The 19814-nt window shown below is 37.4% G+C and overlaps 1 protein-coding gene across 1 annotated transcript; it reads left to right on the top strand.

Annotated features, from left to right (window-relative positions):
- The first annotated feature begins 7092 nt into the window (after window positions 1-7092).
- On the top strand, window positions 7093-8880 carry LOC114535457. Its single transcript, XM_028556764.1, has one exon. The coding sequence runs from the start codon at window positions 7093-7095 to the stop codon at window positions 8878-8880; it is 1788 nt and encodes a 595-aa protein (XP_028412565.1).
- Window positions 8881-19814: the final 10934 nt, after the last annotated feature.

The raw sequence follows: 19814 nt of genomic DNA, 5'->3' as shown, positions 1-19814 counted from the left end.
ATTTCTCATCATAGAGATTTTTGGGCCAGGGGAGGGGGGTAAAGGGTTAGAACTGACTGGAATGATATGAGGAACTGAACAATCTCATGTCCATGAAATGTTCCATATAGTCTCCCATTCTAACCAAACTCCTGACATATTGTCAAGGTGTGAAGGTGGGTACACCTAGCACCTTAAAACTAGACGTTCACCTTAAAGACTTCTTTTTAAAGGCTGTCCATGTCGACTAAACACAACTACACGCACACTGTTCTTGTATTTGTTTAGCTTAGGCATGCTGATGAGCCTGATATAGGGCAAAACAGCTAATAAAATTTTCAGTCTAATAAACAAATAATTAAATACAATTTGATGTCCTTTCAAAAATTTTTTGATGGGGGTTTTTTGTTAGGCTGAATCCACCCCCTTGAGTCATTTTTGTTTGTGCCATGTTTTCTGAAAACCCTTTTTAAAAAGAACTAGGTGTCAGTACAATTGTAAGGAATCACACCTCAAAACTTTTTTATCATTTTTTTACTGAAAAAATCCAGTTTGATACTGTACTGCTGTTGAATATTCTAATATCGAATATGCAACAGAATGAACAGATGTTATTCAGAAGATAAAGGAACTATACAGGATATTCTATAGGATATTCTATACAATGAAAAGTGCTTTTAAGAATATGGTGCTATTCAATTTTTGTGTTTCTGGTAAGATGAAAACACATTTCTCGACCAATCAATATTGTGTACTAAAAATGCTATATTTTAAATTTGCATACTACACGAAGGTCACATTCCGTACAACATTCTATAGGATACTGTGTACAGCATATTCTATAGAATATATTATTGGATATTAAATGTTAATTTACAATACAATATTCTATAGGTTCTTTAGATTCTAAAGAATATAACAATGGTAAATGCTATAGAATAAGAAGTCCTATAGAATATTTTATAAGATCTGTAGATTCTATAGAATATGGCAATGGAATATGCTATAAAATACGAAGTTCTATAGAATATTCAATAGGATTTAGAATATGCTATAGCATATTCTATAGAATATATTATTCGAATATGCTATAGCATATTCTATAGGATTCTATAGCACATTTTTGTAAGGGAAGCTAATTCTGTTCCCGTGAAGATAATACAATAGTATTAAGACAGTGATAATTGCATTGTGAAGCAGTTAAAGAATAAAAATTGTCATTTGAAAAAGGAGAATTGATACCATCAGGGCCTATTTTAGTGTGCAGTATTGCACACATTGTGCAGTATTGAATAAAAAGTGTGCAGTATTGAATGAGAAAGTGTGCAGTATTGAAATTTAAAAGTTTGTATTTAATGTGCTAAGGAGCTAGGTAGTTGAAATACAAAGTTAGGGATTCCAAAATGTTTTTACCAGAAAATGAGAAAAGCCACAAACAAAGATTGGCCAAACATAGGCCAAGCTCTAGTAAATAATTAGTATTAGTGTATTACCAGTAATTACGATATTTTCATGTCCACAAAAGGCGAGTACTTCATGTAAGCTTGACCGTAATAGACCTCCAAAATGGCGAATTGTGTTGTTTATGAATTATTTAACAATGAGTGAAACTTGTAGTATATGCAAAGATGTGGAACGGCCAACCTCTCATCGCTGCAATGTATGTAACAACCCAGTGCATAATGTTGTGTGTGCGACACTTCTGTCAGATAATGAACGTGATACAAGAATTTGCAATACGTGCTCATTGACTTTGCCCAAGAAAAAAGTTGCAAAACACCACTTATCTGACTCGACAGAGCCACAAGAAGGCATGTCCAAGAAGACTAAAACAATTCAGCCCACTCTAAGTTTTTTACTGAAAAGAAAAACGAAAGAGAGCAAGGAAATAAAAGAAATTACTGACTTTTCTCCTGAAAACACTAACCTCAACGAAAAAAAAGAACCTAAAAACTCGAAACGAAGTGAATTTCATGATTTTCATACTGATAATACAAATAATGATAGTCAAACATCCAGCTCCAGCACCTCTTTTTCCTTATCGTCATTTTCCAATGTTGACAATGCACTTAGTCTTAGATTACGTCCTTCCACTTCAAAATCCTTTAACACATCAAGTTCTTCAAATGAAGACGAAATCATCAAGGACTCATGTTTCGAATACTTTAAGAGAGACTCAAAGGGGAGGAACTACGTTCTATGCAATTTATGTCAAAAGCAAAAGGCAACAACTAAAGCGTTTAGGAACTCGAAGAGAATTCCAGCGATATGCACTCTGGAAGGAACCATCCCACGGAAAGTGATCCTCATTGGTCACCTGAAAAGTGAAATGCACAAAAAAGCTGTTGAAGCTGAAAAAATATCTCTCTTTAGTTCATCAGAAAAAGTTAAAAAAATGCAATTGGGTAGCGTGATAAACAAATCGAATGCTCAGTTAAAGAATAAAGTGGCCAGGTTAATGATCAACGTGTTTAACGATGCGAAAAAGCTCACCCTTTCAGCGTGGAGCTGGCCTTCAAGAGAAGTTGCAAATATGATGTCAGATGCAGTTGATGTAACACAAGATTTTGAGATATTTCACCCTTCGAATTCTACATTGCAATATGTCACACCTACTCAGCACAAGAATGTTCTTGCTGACAAAACCAGAATCAAAACAAAACTAAAGAACAGCTTAGCGCTATCATTAAGATGTGATTCTTCAGTTGATAGGAGAAGAATCGACAACTGTCATGTTCTTGCAAAGATTATAGATCAAGATGGCAAGCCAGGGGCTCTGTTTTTGGGTCTTAATGAACTGAAATCAAGAGGAACACCAGGGTACGTTCAGGCTGTAAAGGATGCAGTTAGTCTAACATCAAGTTGGTCTGATGTAGCAAGTAAAATGACATCTATTGTAACAGACGGGACAAGTTTGAACACAGGAGATAAAACTAGTCTTTGGGCATCCCTAACGTCGGAGCATGAAGAGTATGGTTTGCCATTGTTAAAAGTTTGGTGTATTGCCGATCGAACTGATCTTGCATGGAAAGCAGTATCGAATAATGTTGCAGAGGTGAAGTTCCTTTTCTCTACAATGGTTGCAATCGCATCCTATTTCCATTCATCAGGAATTCGATCTAGAGAACTTCGTGATGTGGCAAAAGCAAATGGATTTCAGCTTCATGAACTGCCAAAACTTTTTGAGGTACGCTGGAGTGAGTTTAATTCGTCTCTTTTGGATTCCATATTGGCCTCTTGGAGAGCACTGGTAACATATTTTGGAAATATGCATGATGCAGCTGCACAAGGACATCACGCATTTTTGACTAGATTGGAAAATTTGAAGCTGTTGGTTTTTGTAGCTGATTTGCTATTCGTGTTTTCGAGATACCACAAGAAGATTCAGTTGGAAAACTTTAACATTACTGATTTGCCTGACTGGAAGTCAGATGTGATGCGACAGTTTGATGATCTACAGCATTCACCAGTCCTTGGAGGCTGGGAAATGGAGTTTCAAAAACAGTATCAACCAGAAGACAACCTTTTTATGGATATCAAGCTTAAGAGCGCGAGAGAAAGCCGAAGAAAAGAGCATCACCTGTATGTCAGTGAAACTACACGCAATTTCATAACAGTACGATCCGAAATCTTAGAGTCTCTTAAGACATTTTTGGCTCAAAGGCTTTCATTTGATGAGGACCTGCAAAAGTTGCTGAAGTGCTTTATTTCATTTCAAGCAAAAGATGATGATGTTGTGATGGTGCATCAGAAAATTGCTTGTGACCTACGATTGGCGAATATTTCTGAAGAGTATCGTGATGCGGTTCGACTACTTGGATCAAAATCATTGTCCTTACTGCAGAAAGTTGAAATACTTGCGCAGGCTCAAAGTGACTATGGTAGCTTAGCAGTTGTTTTCGCAAGGATTGCAGCCTGTACACCACATTCGGCTGATGTAGAAAGGCTGATTAGCTTGTATAACAAGCTCAAGACATCTGATCGTTCCTGCCTATCAAATGAAACTGTTTTGCATTATCTGTACGTTAACCTGAATATGCCAGTTTTAGCCGAGTTTAACCCAAGGCTGGCAGTAGAATACTGGTGGAAGCAACGTTCGCACCGATCTGTGGAACCAAAAAAGGCTAAAGAACAAGAATGGTTTCTGAAAACCTTCAGTGAAGCATCAGAAAAGATGAAAGAAAAAACAAAAAATGTCTGTGTCAAAAAAAATGAACTCTCACAAAGAAAATTTTAAACAATTGTCATAAATATTTGTTGTGTTATTAAAACAATTTACAGTCAGGTAGATGTTGTCATATTTCATGTTGCCATTCCACAGGGTGTCAAAAGGTACATCCTTTCAAATTTCAGTTAGCCGTAATTCATTGTGGTAATTTGCCCGCGCTTTACTCATTCGTGTCGCATCAGTGCATTACTACAATGGGTTATGGTTGATTTCAATTTGAAAGGTTTACTTCTTTGAGACACCCTGCATGTTATCATTACGTCCATATAAAAGCCTAACAATTCAAAGATGACGTCACAAGATGACGTCACTGGGTGACGTCATGGACATCACTGATGACCCAAGTGTGCAGTATTGAAATTTTCTTAGAATAGGCCCTGGATACCATCTAATATTAATCTAGCTTCAATAAATACGGTTTCTTCACAGCAACTTATTACCTTTAAAGCAAAAAATGTGAACATTCAACCTGAAGTAGCAGTGAAGTAGATGGTGTCCTTCGGAAAGCAAGTGGCATGCTAATTGATCCTTATGGTTCTTTTAAGATTGTCCTTTGGGGAGATGATATTGACAAAGTGAAAGAGGACTCCACGTATCAATTTCAGAATTTAAGAGTAAAGCAGGACAAATTCACCCAAGAAACATGTCAACCCAGCACAACATAATTCTACCATATGTGAAGGCAAACCATTTCAAGAAAAACTGGCAGTCCCTGATCATACCCCTGAAGAATTTATTAGTGAAGGAGAAGTCATTGGAATCAGTCAAACCAGAGTGAATTATTGTTGTGTCAAATGCAGCAAAATCATAGTGATCAATGAAAATGAGAATATTAGTACCTGTAGCAATGTGAAATGCAACTTAAAACAAAAAGTCAATCGTTGCACTTAGCTGTGGTTTTTAAAAGCATTTGTTGAAACTGGCACTAAAACAGTTAATTCAAGTTTCAACCACAATATGATTGTGAAAGCTTTATCATTGTATGATCCAACCACTGATGCTTTCTTATCTTTTCCTTCTTGTAATATAAAGTTTCAAAAAGCACAATGATAGTCTAGATATATCCAAACTTTAAAAATACGAAGTTCCTCAATAGTTATAAAGTGTTATGTTATTATTGTTAGCATTATTTTGTTGGGTGAACAGTTGATTAATAGCTGGTGTTTTAAGAGTATTCAACGATTGTTTATTACCATAGTTAAATGCTTTAATTGTTATTATTGCAACATTGTTTTGTTGGGTGAACAACTGTTTTGATAGTCTATTACCTATAGACCTAAAAACTTTATTGTTCAGACCAGCTGAATTTTCCTTGACATTATTATTTACATTTACAGTTTTTTGGGACAGGACCTTTCTTTCTTTGTTTTGTTGAGTTCCGGTATATAATTGGACTATACAGGCACTAAGTAACTAGTACCGGAGCCCGGGTTCCGGGAGAAAGTGACATGACATTGCCCGGATGAAAGCATGTTTTAGAGAACCTTTTTGTATACTTTTATTTTTGTATTCCGGATTTTTCGTTGAAATTATGTTGATTTTAAATGGTTTTTGGTTGTGTTTTTTTGTACTAATTTCCTCCCACTTCGCATTATTATAAACATGGGTGATGAAGACAATGTTAGTGGCATTGCCATGGGGCAGGCTACTGGGGACTCGCAAACATGTATTTGAAGTAAAAGATCGGTTGTTAAAAGACGAATTACTACAACGTTACGCAAATTGGACGAATTTGTATCGAAATCTGGTAGTAGAACGATGATAAAAGGGTGTGTAAATAACTTATCTGAGTATTTGAAAGAAGCAGAGTTACTCAATAATGGGCTCCTTGCGCTGGTGCATGAAAGTGAGCATGAAGTAGTCTTAAATTAGTATGAAGAACAGCTAGAAAGAGTCAAGGATGCCAAATTGCTGGCTGAAAACCATCTTGAGGGATGCTTACATGAAGTACCTTCAGTTGCAGGTACTTTTCCTGGTATGCAAGTAACACCTTCTCAATTACCATACTTGTATTCAAAGTCTGTAGTGACACACAGTTCAAAAGCAAGTGAGAAGGGTGTAGAAGTGCGTGCTAAAGCATTTGCTGCTGAATTAAAGGCTAAGCAATTAATTGAAGAGCAAGAGAAAAGAAAACAAGAGCTAGAACAACACTTGAGAAAAACTTAGCTATAGCTAAAGAAAGAGCAGAAAGAGCAAAGCTCGAAGTTGATGAAAGACGAAAGGTTCAAGAGGAAACAGATGCATGGAAACAACTGAGAGCAGAAGCTGAGATACTGGAGAGAGAAGATGATAACCCGGAAAGTCTGTCAAATAGACTATGTGACTTTTGAAGGTGAGTCACCTGATGTTGAACAACCTACCGTGTTACCTCAGCCAAGTTCTATGAAGAATATCGCTGAAAATACCTGATCAGTGCATGTTGTGGATATAGAAGATCATGATAAGACACCAGTTAGTCAAGTTAGACAATCACCATCAATCGACAATGGTGCTCCAGGTGTACCAGGGTATAAAAATCTTCCAAGATTGAAATTATCCAGTTTTGAGGGGGACCCACTAAAGTGGCCTGACTGGGCTTCTATGTTCAAGTCTATGGTTGATGATTGCAACATATCCTTAAACGCCAAAATGCAACATCTGCAGAATTCGGTGGCTGGCAAAGCGAAGACAGCAATAGAAGGGTATGGATACGGCGGTGATTCCTATGAGAAAGCATGGTCTGAGTTGAAATCTCGATTTGGTAAACCTGATGCTGGAGCAATTTTCAGTCCCAAGATTTTATCAGCAAGTTGAAGTACATCCAGAGTTTTCACCTCTTTGGAAATGCTAGTGAGTTAGCGTTTTGTTCTGTGGGTTATCTTCGGTTCAAGTACCAAGATGGGACAATGAAGTGTGTGTTTGTGACGGCGAAAACCCGCGTAGCACCGACAAAGAAGTTAAGCATACCAAGACTCGAGTTGCAAGCAGCCGTCCTATGTGTGAGAGTGGCAAGCGTGATTATTAAGGAACATGACTACACGTTTAGTACGTTTAGTGCGGTGCACTTTTGGTTGGACAGTACAACAGTCCTTCACTGGATTCGTGGAACTTCAACACGACACCCATCATTCATCGCAAATCGGATAAGCGAGATTCTGGACGCAACAGAAGTTAACCAGTGGCATTATTGCCCAACTAAGTTAAACCCAGCAGATGACGGTACACGTGGACGTCCAGTTTCATCCCTCACAACAAGTTCTCGTTGGCTTAATGGACCTGAATTTCTGCTGGCTGATGAAAAAGAATGGCCCCACAACGTCACAGTCAAGATGGTCGAAGAAACGCCTTCCGACGATGGTCAAGAAAGTGATAATAATTTTGCAGGCAAAACCACAGCGCAGAGTGAACCTGCACAAGTGGAACTTGTTGATATTACCCGATATTTTTCATACCTTCGCGCGTTGACTGTTATGGCTTACGTTAAATGTTTTCTTCGTAATCATAAAGTGCGAGAATCCGAGAGAGTATTCGGTAATCCATCAGTCGAAGAACTTGAACATGCAAGGAAACAGTTGATTCGTCAAGAACAAACGAAGTCATTCCAGTCTGAAGTCAAGGCCCTTAAACATGGACGTCCTGTCGAAAGACAAAGCAAGTTGGTGTCCTTAGCACCTTTCATGGACGAAGATCGAATAGTATGCGTTGGTGGTCGCATTGGGAAGGCGGCTTTACCCTTCGTTACGCGTCATCCGATTGTTTTGGATTCGATTGGCCATCTGACCAAATTGATTGTATTGGATACTCACAGAGAACTTGGTCACGCTGGAGTGGACAACGTGAGAAACGAGTTGCGACAGAAGTATTGGATTCTTTGTTGTAAAGCCACGGTGAAGAAGATTCTTTACGGTTGCTGGTTGTGCAAATTGCGGCGAATTGTACCACAACCTCCAAAAATAGCTGAATTACCGCGTGATCATTTGTTGGTTAGTCCTCCCTTTACCAAAGTTGGCATGGATTACTTTAGTCCGCTGGAAGTAAAGTATGGAAGAAAGCGTCTAAAGCGTTACATTTGCCTCTTTACTTGTCTTGTAACGCGGGCAGTTCACTTAGAGGTGGCGTTCTCTCTTGAGACGGACTCTTTCATCATGTGTCTGCGAAAGTTTGCAGCTTGGAGAGGAAACCCACAAGTTATATATTCAGACAATGGAACAAACTTCGTAGGGGCAAATCGGGAGCTCAAAGAGTGTGTAGAGAATTTGAATCAAGGACGAATCGCTAAAGAATTGAGTCAGAAAGGTGTTAAATGGGTGTTTAACCCTCCAGCTTCCCCACATATGGGAGGAGCATGGGAGAGACTAGTGCGTTCTTGTAAGAGAACCTTTAAAGCAGTCTTAAAGAATCAAGTATTGACTGATGAAGTGTTGGCAACTGCAATGGCCGAGGTAGAATCGTTGGTGAACAGCAGACCCTTGACTGAAGTTAGTTCGGATGTTGAAGCGATGGAAGCAATTACGCCGAATCAGTTTCTTCTTGGTCGTTCTAGTTTGAATTTACCACCTGCAGTGTTTGTTGACAAGGAGATTTCGGGTCGAAAGCGTTGGAGACAATCGCAAGTTGTAACAAATCATTCATGGGGACGATGGTTAAGAGAATACTTGCCTGGTCTAGTTCAAAGGATGAAGTGGACTCAATAGGTGCCAAATCTTAAGATTGGCGATTTGGTTATTGTAGTGGACTATTCCTCTCCGCGTGGTACTTGGCCGTTGGGAAGAATTATTAAAGTCTATCCTGGTTCAGACAAGGTAGTAAGAAGTGCGGATGTGAAAACCAAGTTTGGAGTGTTCAGAAGACCTACAGCAAAGCTAGCAGCACTCGAAGAGTGATCGTCCTTACGATAATGAGCGATCACGGGGGGAGAATGTTCAGACTAGCTGACTTTTCCTTGACATTATTATTTACATGTACAGTTTTTTGGGACAGGACCTTTCTTTCTTTGTTTTGTTGAGTTCCGGTATATAATTGGACTATACAGGCACTAAGTAACTAGTACCGGAGCCCGGGTTCCGGGAGAAAGTGACATGACATTGCCCGGATGAAAGCATGTTTTAGAGAACCTTTTTGTATATTTTTATTTTTGTATTCTGGATTTTTCGTTGAAATTATGTTGATTTAAATGGTGGCTTTGGTAGCTAGGCATGCGAAAAGTCAAAAATATTGACACTGTTTGCTGATAACTTGAACTAGCGCTCCGCGAAGTCTTGCAAGCAAGTTTGCCAACGTGTTAAGCAGTGTACAGAAATGCTGCTCTCTCATGGAGCAATATTTCCCAATATATTTTGAAGCTAAAAATTATGTCAGAATTTAGAAAATATATCCAAGTACATTTATATTTATTAATTTTGCAGTATTTTGGGGTAGTTTTTCAGTTTTTATCGAAGTTTTGACATGTATGTATGTGATATATTATTGATAATTGGTGATAAAGTTGCCCACCTTAGGATAAATTAATATATGCTAATCACTGAGTAGCGTGTACGCGCGCAGAACACAAGTGTTGGGCTACCTATGCTCTTAGCAGCTGAAAAACCATCTTCCTCTCTTCTGTTGTAATGAGGCACATAAATATGTATATATTAAATATTTACTAAACAACTATAATTATACTTGCATGAACGTAATGTGGGTTTCAATGATGGAGTCATTGATAGATAATCGCGATAATCTATTCCCTTTCACCCCATTGCATTATTGTCACTAGCCCAAGGTGAATCAGCATTATTCAAATCTTCATCATTAAGATCAATCATGCAACAGTATGAAATTATAAAATTTTCCTTCACATTTTTTCCACTATAATTCTCAAGTGCATTGTCATATTCTTTTGCAACAATAAAATTTTTTTCTAGCAAGCTAACTAGAGCTTGAATATTAACATTTCCGAAATGAAAAGGTATATGTTTTCCTTGAATCCTTAAGGGTCAAATGCAAGGAATTAATATTTTTTTAATCTCTGCTCTAATGACGGAGGTGTATAGGACACAGAATCCCCTTCACTTCTCCTTCATCAGTTTCAATCGGCACAACACATAATAACTCTGAGATAAAATAACCCTCAATAAATTCAGTTGAAGAAGAATTATATAATTCACTAAAACTTTTTTTTAAGTGATACTTTTTGTTGTTTTTTCAATCCTAACAAATACTTTAAAGAATCTGACTAAAAGAAATTTAATTCAACCTTGGTTTTTGCAGTATGATCAGCAACAGTTTTAAAATGTTCTATTTCAAGATGTGTGTAAAGACTAAAATAAAATTCATCATCTAATAGACATTCACAACCTCCATTCGCACATAATTATTTACACTATCAATTAGTGATAAAAGAGGCATAACAAAATCACATGTAAAATTTTTCCCCTCCCAGACAATTACTAGGCATTGATGCAGGTGCTCCAACCAGAGATTTCTTTAACACACTCATAAATGAAATTGGGAACTCAACATTTAATAGCATTAAGTTGTTTGAAGGCGAGGTGGGAAATCTGCTACCAGTTGATCTAGTTTCTGGTCAATTTCTATGAAATGATTGGAAAGATCATTTTCCATGCAATCATAAATAAATGTAAAGGTGTGTTGAATTTCAATTAACTTTAAATATTTCATTGCAACTGCTCATAATGTACCACCAGGAATGTAACTGACCCACATTTATCTCCTCAGAAAATAACTTTTTAGCATACAATGAGTCACATAGTGTAATTAAAATTTGTAAAAACGCCTTAGGTATTTGATTAAATTTATCAATTTTATTTTAATAAATTCTTCAAACTTTACAGGTGTTAAAGGTATTTTACCAGCGGTTATTAAAGGCCTATGAGTATGGTGGCCCAAAAGGGCCATAGCATAAATAGCAATAAATCAACGCATCATTATTAAATGCACGCGAACAATTATACACACAAGGCAAACAAATAGTCACAACGCAAATACAAATAGTCACAACGCAAGTAAAAATAGTCACAACGCAAGTAAAAATAGTCACAACGCAAACAAATAGTCACAACACAAATACAAATAGTCACAACGCAAGTAAAAATAGTCACAAGGTAAGTACAATTAGTCACAACGCAAATACAAATAGTCACAATGCAAGTAAAAATAGTCACAACGCAAGTACAAATAGTCACAACGCAAGTAAAAATAGTCACAACGCCGTGTTGAAAGCGAATCCTTCCGTTACTACTACCACCTTTTGGGCAATATTTCCTAGCAAATTTGTTACAATATTTGTTACAAACTCCTGGAAAATTATCGAACGATCAAATATAGTCTGGAAAAGGTTACGAATTGACATATAAATTAACCACTCATTGTGCTAATGTGGTCCTTATACATCCGTACACCTCCCTAGGCTTCTTTAGCCCAGAGTTGCAAAAAAAACTGCGTACGCAGGTACCACACATTAGGAAGGTTTGCTTTGAGTGAGGTTTGTGAGGAAGGTTCAAAGTGAACACCCAAAAACAAATATTTCTTTTGTTCTTTTGTTCGGTGACGTTTTAGGAAGGTTTTCAAAACAGGAGGAAGGTTGAACTCTTTTTATAGGTAGGAAGAGGCCAAAAGGGCCTGAGGGCTATGCCTCTGTTGCTATATAACAACAGTTCCAAGCAAAAGTTCGAAATAGATTTCGGCTCTACATATGTTGCCTAAATGTTATATTAAAGTTTAGTCTTCTAGAATCTAGCCAAACATCTATATGGCCAATCATTTGTGATACACTATAATAGTGGTCACATAAAGTAACTCGCTACAAGCAGTCTACAAGTTATAACATGGGTGACGCTTTGAGAGAGATCATAGAACACTATTTTAATCTTGGATATTCAAATACAGTAATTCAGCAGTTTCTGTCAGCTTACCATAATATTGAGATTTCTATACGCACCCTTAAGCGAATGTTGCATGATTTCCATTTAAAAAGAAATGGTAATTTAACATAGCAAATGTTTGAAAGAACGAGAGTGATAATTGAATGCAAAATCTCAAATGGGTCTGGCGCATCTTTGGGTTACAGGTCAATGTGGCACTTACTTCGACTTAAACACCATATCCATGTACCACGTAGAGCAGTTGCTCAAATTATGAAAGAGGTAAATCCAGATGGAGTGGAGCAAAGAAGAAGGCAGTTATCAAGGAGGCGTTACCTTAATTTTGGACCCAACTTCTGTTGGCATATCGACGGTAATTCATAGAATACACACGTTTGCTGTAATAAGTGCTTTGTAACTTTGGTAGAAATACTTTACTTTACATCTGCAGTACTTGTACCTGACCATTTCTTTTGTAGTGACAAAGATTGCAACGTGAGTTACCGGGAGCATAGGGTGTTGATTGATTAAGAATTGACCAGTGGATGGAAAAGTCTACTTCCTTAAACTTAAGTTGCCATATATATTTAGACAGTTCAGTTTCCTTTTCATATTGATATGAAATATATATATATATATATATATTTCATATATATATTTCATATATATATATATATATATATATATATATATATATATATATAGTGGATCTAGGAAAGGTTGTCCGAAAATATATACATATTTACAAATAGTTGTGACATATGACCACATATTTCCATCACGTGTCGCACTTAATTACGCATGCAAACGCTGCGAACGCTTCGTTAAATCCATAGCTGGCAAAGCGTAAACAATGTAACAACAGGCTATTAGTAAAATATACCTTCATTCATTTTATCTGAGAGCCCGTTTATCAACGAATGTCAGCGTTTTCTAATTGATCGGCGATTTCCGTAAGGTATATTGAACGCGACGACGACGGCTATCAATACAATGGGTCATTGAAAAGAAATGAATATTTAAAGACCCATGATGGGTTTTCGTCTTTGTTCTGTTTACAGCGGGAAAACGTCGTTTTTTACGTCTTGCCTAGACCAACGACAGGCCTGAAGTTCATGCACAACTATATCTTAACACAGTCAAGAATGAGGGTTGTCCTCTTATTGTAAGAAGTGATTGTGGGACTGAGAATGAAACACTTGCTGGTATGCATTGCTATTTTCGAGAGAATGGAAATTATCAATGTGCTGGTTCCAATCCACACATATATGGCACATCTCCAGCAAATCAAAGAATTGAAAGCTGGTGGTCTCACTTTCGAAGAGCAAGAGCAGGGTGGTGGATTGATTTCTTTAAAGATATGGTAGCATATGGTACTTTAGAACTTGGAAATGTTATGCATATGGAGTGCCTTTTGTTTTGTTTTCAGCCCATTCTTTCACATTGGAATACACATTGCATTCGTCATACAAGAAATTATGGTACTGTCAATGGCATTCCAGATGTTATGTTCTATTTACCACAGCAGTTTGCTGCAGATGATTGTAAGCACATGGTTAGTATTCAAAAGATTGACGAAATGGAACAACAAATACCTGCAAATTTGTATCTGGAATCTGAAACATCAGAAAACTACAGAGAATATTTCAATTATGTAATTGAAAATGAAGGTCTTTATCTTCCAAATGATGCAGCTGAGGCTTTTGACTTGTACCAAAAGCTTCTTGAATTTGCATGCCCTGAATAAAATGTCTAATTACTTACAAAGTTAACTTACAACTATAATTTCAGTAATTGTATGATGCTCCAAACTCAGTTATATGTAATGACAAATACGAATGTAAGACAATTCGAAATCAACATGACAATTTTTAATGAAATATAAAATAAAAGAAATTTTAAGTGATAACAATGATATATATATACCCTTGAGAGTTAAATCCATTTTTTGTCTTACTTACCATCTTCAGAAAGTGAGAAATACTTGTAGGCATCAACCTCCTTTTCTTTGAGTATTTGAGACGTACTGAAAGATGGCAGGATTTCTTCAATAAGTCCATCATATGAAATACAGCATTGTTTGGATCAAATATTGCTTCCCATAGCTTAGGGCAGTCTCGCATGGAAGACAAGAATGTGCAACATGTTAAACCCTCTTCCAGCTGCATTAATGATGGAAGTGCATCTGAAAGGTACTCTTTCATACAGATTGACCTAAATTTGAAAATAAAAGTGGATTCACATGTTAATTAATTGGATTGAGCTACATGCTATATATGCTGGTAGCCTGCCAAGATTTAATACTTTCCCAAGGCTGGTGGTAGTGAAATGAACCCATAAATATTTTTGTATGTTTATGTAGACAAATCTTTATTACTTGGCTACATTATAGCACTGTATGACAGAAAATTTTAACATCTTTAGATAAGTAAATTTGCTAACTTACTCTAGAATAGTTGAGACACCTGCTTTAGTTTCTCTTTGAGGAACTCCAGTATACCCAACTTCAGAAAGCACATCTAAGACATTGTCACCTAAAAGTACTTCTCTCAATTTCTCATCATCTAATGCATTTGTTATCTACAATGATATTAGTATACTGAACATTATTAAAAGGATGGTAAAGCTTGGATAATATAACTATAGCATGCAGAGCTAAGAAGCATTGCAATTTCTACTATTTCATTTACCTTTTTGTAGGTGCAATATTTCTGTACCTTATTTACAACTTCCTTGTACTTCTTCAAGTCGTCTGTGGACAAATGTTGTTTTGTGAGGTATCTGTAGACATTCTTATTCAGAAACCAAGGAGATGGTCCACCTTAAAGGATCGACATTACCATGATTTCACCAGCCACATGAAAATCCTGATTGATCAATGAAATTGTTGAGTTCTTCGGCCCCCCATCATCAATTGCTGGTTCACCAATGAAAGTAATTTTAACCAAATCACTAGGGGAAACTTTCCCACTTGACCAATACTGTTTGAAATCTACCCATAAATATTTCCTTCTAAGACTTAAACTTGTAACCTTGCTTGTCATTGTTTTTTCTTTTATTTTAAGTATCATCTCTTTCACATTTTTACAGGAAACTGTGTTTGCAACTGGATCAGGATTTGGATTTGGCAAATCAGAGTCGTCACTGCTTGTATAACCATGATTGACTGACCCCACCCAAATATCACAGCACATGTCAGCATGTTCAGCTATTCTTTCTAGTGAGAAAGAACTGAGGCATGTCGGGCATTCAATATGGTTTCCCACAACATCTTGATTCTCTTCATTGGCATTGCACTGATTTGATGCAGTAACAATAGTATGTGGGTTAATATCTTGAGATGGGGAAACAATATTCTGACATTCACTAGGGTTGCATGAAGTGGATGGGTTCGTTTCATTGGTCGGTAAAGCACTCTCGGAAGCATTTCTATCATTATGGTCATTGTCCTTTTTAATGGAACAATTTTCCGAATCTGTGTCACTATCCCAGCAAGCTGCTTTCATTCTTGTTATTTCTGCTTGGATGAAAGCTGATTTCAACGCAATATAAAGTGTGATTCGGTTATAGTTTTTACCAATGTCCTCCTTGTATTTACTTAGCACAAATTCATCATTTGTGCCCGGAAGGGTAGTTATTTCATTGCCATCTCCATTTAACAAAACATGTTCAAGTTCTCCCAAAATGTTTTTGTTGTGGTTTGAATGTTTCCCTACAGCCTTCTCCAAAATTTCATTTTTTCCAGCAAGTGATGAAACCCTAATAGGTAGGGTTTTCCCGCGGCATTTTTTTAAAATTGCATCACCGTCCAGCTTCATGTACCCAACAGTGATGCTTACCTCTATCTCTGCTTCCTTCTCGGAGGCTTTCACTTTTTCTTTTTCTACGAAAATTTACTTTGACGATCAGTCTCCTTTCGCTTCACGAAATCTTTGAAGCTAATTGTCTTAGTGTCCTGGCCAACTGTTTTACCGCTACTCGAAGCGACTCCAGTTGAACTTTCTCCTTGCCTTGACCCACAGCCTTTAACATCTGACCCAAAAGAATGTCCGCAATTATAACAAAAATTACCATGTGTTATTCTTTTTGTGCCACATTCACCACAAAACATTTTGTAAATGTAGATTTCCACGGATTCAAAAAGAGCACTTTGTCATCCAAACAGCAAAACAAAGAACAAGTAAAAGCATTGATGACGTTGAGCACAGAATACCTGTGAGCAGAAGGACAACTCTAGGATTCTAAGTATGATTCGTCAGATTCATGAAGTACTGAAATCATATGTGTAAATAGAGGTGAATCAGGTGATCTCAGGAAGAAAATAGAGGTGATCCCCTCCCTGCCGATGTCTAAAATGGGGCCATTTTTCAATATTGGCAGGGGGCCATTGCCTCTATTTACAATACTTGCTGAGTCGCACGAATCATGACGAATCACACTAACGAAAAAAACAATTGAGTTATTCTTCTGATAGGTATTCTGTGCAGAAGACGGGCTTAAAGGCCGACGATTTCGCCAATGAATTCGCCAATCTGAGAAAAAGTTTCAGTTTTTAGTAAACTAAACTATGCAAGGAAATTTTGAGAGCTATGGCCTCAGAAACATATCACAAAGTGTTATCCTTAAACGATGTAATTATCAACAATATCAAAACATGATCAAACTTAGTAGCTTTTGAAAACTGAAAGCCCATCTCAGTCCTGCTTAACCCTCCTCAGGCATCCTTACACCTCCTTAGGCCTCCTCAGCCCTCCTAGGTCTCCTGACATCTTAGGCCTCATTAGACCTCCTTAGCCCTCCTTAGGGCTCTTTATACCTTCTTTACACCTCCTTGCCTCCTTTTTAGGCCTGCTTACATCTCCTTAGGCCTGTTAGAGCTTCTTAGCCGTCCTTACAATTCCTCACACCTTCTTAATCTCACTTTAGCCCTCTTTATCCCTCCTTATCCCTCCTTAAGCCGTCTTAGATTTCCTTGCTGAAAAATATTCGTAAGGACGGCACTTTTGCAACTCTAGGCTAAGGAGATGTATGTGTTACAGTGCACCTATTGTGATTAGATAAAGTAACAGTGCACTATTGTACTTAGGAATATGAAAGTCTTGAGCACATGTATATAGGGAGCACGAGGATGAAATAAAAGACACTTAGAAACTGGATCCAAAGTGTGTGTGTCTCAGACAGCTGGTCGGCGTTAGAACATATCGAACTAACGTACATCACGTCATAAATTTTGCGATAACGGAAGTATAATAACAGAAGTCTTACATGAAGTCTTCCTAGAGCTGGTTCATAAAAATGGCGATGAATGATGATACATTTATAAATTTATAAATGTACACGAAAGTGTAAATGTCTTTTACCCTCATACCCAGTATAGGAGTGATCATATACTTATGTAATAGTATCTCTGGCTTTACCTTAATTACGGTTAGGGTTGGGGTTATTGAAAATTTTATGACGTCATGTACGTTAGTTCGATATGATCTAACGCCGACCCAGACAGCTCACCTGTTACATATGGAAGCTCAAGGAAGCCTAAGGAAACCTAGGGAGGTGTACAGATGTATAAGGAGGACACCTCTGTCCACTCCAGAACTTCTGAGCGTTTTACGGTCCCACACCAAGTCTGTTCGATATGACCATATTCCATAGACCATAACCAGAAACGAGGTGTATATATCTATATATAACCACATTAGCACAATGAGTGGTTAATTTATATGTCAATCGTAACCTTTTACACACTATATTTGATCGTTCGATAATTTTCCAGGAGTTTGGAGCAAATTTTATTAACGAATAATGCATTATTGAAGTCAAAAGTTGAACAAAAAATAATGTCTTTCGGATTGGGTGTAGTTCTATCCAGTGAGAACGTGAACCATGGACTCCGTTTAGACTGTTGCAGCAAATGAAAGCCGGCATTTTAAATTTCGAAGAATCAGCTATTAATTTAACCTCTTTTCACACAGTTGAATACCTTAAAGAGAACTTGTTGGCAATTCATAGTATTTAACTGTATTTTAATCAGTACTTTGTAATGCTATACCTGCATTAAAACTGGTTAATATGGTTGGAACTTGTAATCCTATTTTTGGAAAACGCATTTAATTGGAGGATCGAAATTGCCCAAAAGGTGGCAGAAGGAAGAGAAGGATTCGCTTCCAACACGGCGTTGTGACTGTTTTATCTATTTATTAATTTAGTATATTTTGCGTATACATGTAATCAAATATATACAGGCTAGTAACAACAGGGTTATAATACCCTAGCTAAAGTCACTAACCCTCTTATCACACTGACGTTATAGACATAGAACGGACGGACAAACAGACAAACGAGCAGGACACAGAGTTTAGCTTTAACAACAGTATTCAAGGGTTGAAAGAAACGTTCAAGGGTTGAAAGAAAGATTTTAATGGTTGAACTAACTTCAATGTTGAAGATGTGTTGGAGAGTGGTATTGAAGAGAGTAGGAAGATAGCGGTAGAGATCAATGTTGTATTTCCTATAGGTACATGCATGAAGAAACAGTAGATCCTTGATTTCATGCCAGTAAAAGACTGGAAGTAATTCCAGTAAAAGACTGGAAGTAATTTTGTTCGAATCAAACGTTCCTTGTATGGGACAAAGAACCTGGATGTGCCAAGGATATAAGAGGTAGCCCATCATTGAACTCCTTAATGTTCCTCATCTGGTGTATACCCTGTCCAGACCATACCTTGATAGCGTAGTCGATGTGAGGAGGCACAAAAGTCAAGTAAAGCAATCTTTTGGATTCTTAACTAAAGGACTGTGTATTTCTCTTCAACAAATCGAACATCCTGTAAGCCTTTCTAACTGCTGCCGATGTATGCAGATTCCACTTGAGGTCAGACATCACCAGGACACCAGGATCCTTCTGGCTAGTAGTGGATTTTATTACATATCTACCTAATTCATAACCAAGGCACACCTGGAGTTCTCTTCCTGGAGATGGTCAGCGTCTCACACTTCAACTCGTTGAATCTTAGTTTCCATGTCTGAGTCCAGTTGTATAGATGATGCAGGTTAGTTTGAAGAGAGATAGCATCACAACAATCACGTATGGTATGGGAGCACTTTGTGTCATCAGCATATAGAAATAGCGAGGAATTATTGATTGGTACTGATGGAAGATCATTAACATAAATTACGAAGAGAAGTGGACCAAGGATCGAACCCTGCGCCATACCAGATAAAACAGCACAGGAATCAGAAATGTGGCCGTCCACTATAGTTCTCTGGGTATGGCTGGACAGATAGTCAGAGAACCAACCAAGGAGGCTTCCACCAATGCCATAAGATTTAAGTTTATGGACCAGTAGTATGTGGTTGACGCTATCGAAAGCTTTACTAAAGTCAATATATACAACATCAGTTTGCAAACCTTTATCAAGCGCACTACCAAGTTCATAGAGGAAGCAAAGGAATTGGGTCTCAGTTGAACGGCCACTGAGGAAACTATGCTGAGCATCGTGTAATTGCTGCGCCATGTGGGAAATCAGTCTCGTAAAGATGCAACGTTCAAGTACCTTGCTAATAATACACAACAAAGCTTTCGGACGATAGATATTTTGACTTGCGTTGTGACTATTTTTACTTGCGTTGTGACTATTTGTATTTGCGTTGTGGCTATTTTTACTTGCGTTGTGACTATTTGTACTTGCGTTGTGACTATTTTTACTTGCGTTGTGACTATTTTTACTTGCGTTGTGACTATTTGTTTGCGTTGTGACTATTTG

The sequence above is a fragment of the Dendronephthya gigantea genome, unplaced genomic scaffold, assembly GCF_004324835.1.
Source record: "Dendronephthya gigantea isolate DGI-Jeju-01 unplaced genomic scaffold, DenGig_1.0 000118F, whole genome shotgun sequence".
Taxonomy (NCBI): Eukaryota; Metazoa; Cnidaria; class Anthozoa; order Malacalcyonacea; family Nephtheidae; genus Dendronephthya; species Dendronephthya gigantea.
The sequence above is the reverse complement of the archived record's forward strand: the minus strand, read 5'-3'. Positions and strand labels throughout refer to the sequence as shown.

What these genes read in the sequence shown, in the direction of transcription:
- LOC114535457 (XM_028556764.1), top strand. Translation starts at nt 7,093, where the DNA reads ATGAAGTGTGTGTTTGTGACGGCGAAAACCCGCGTAGCACCGACAAAG.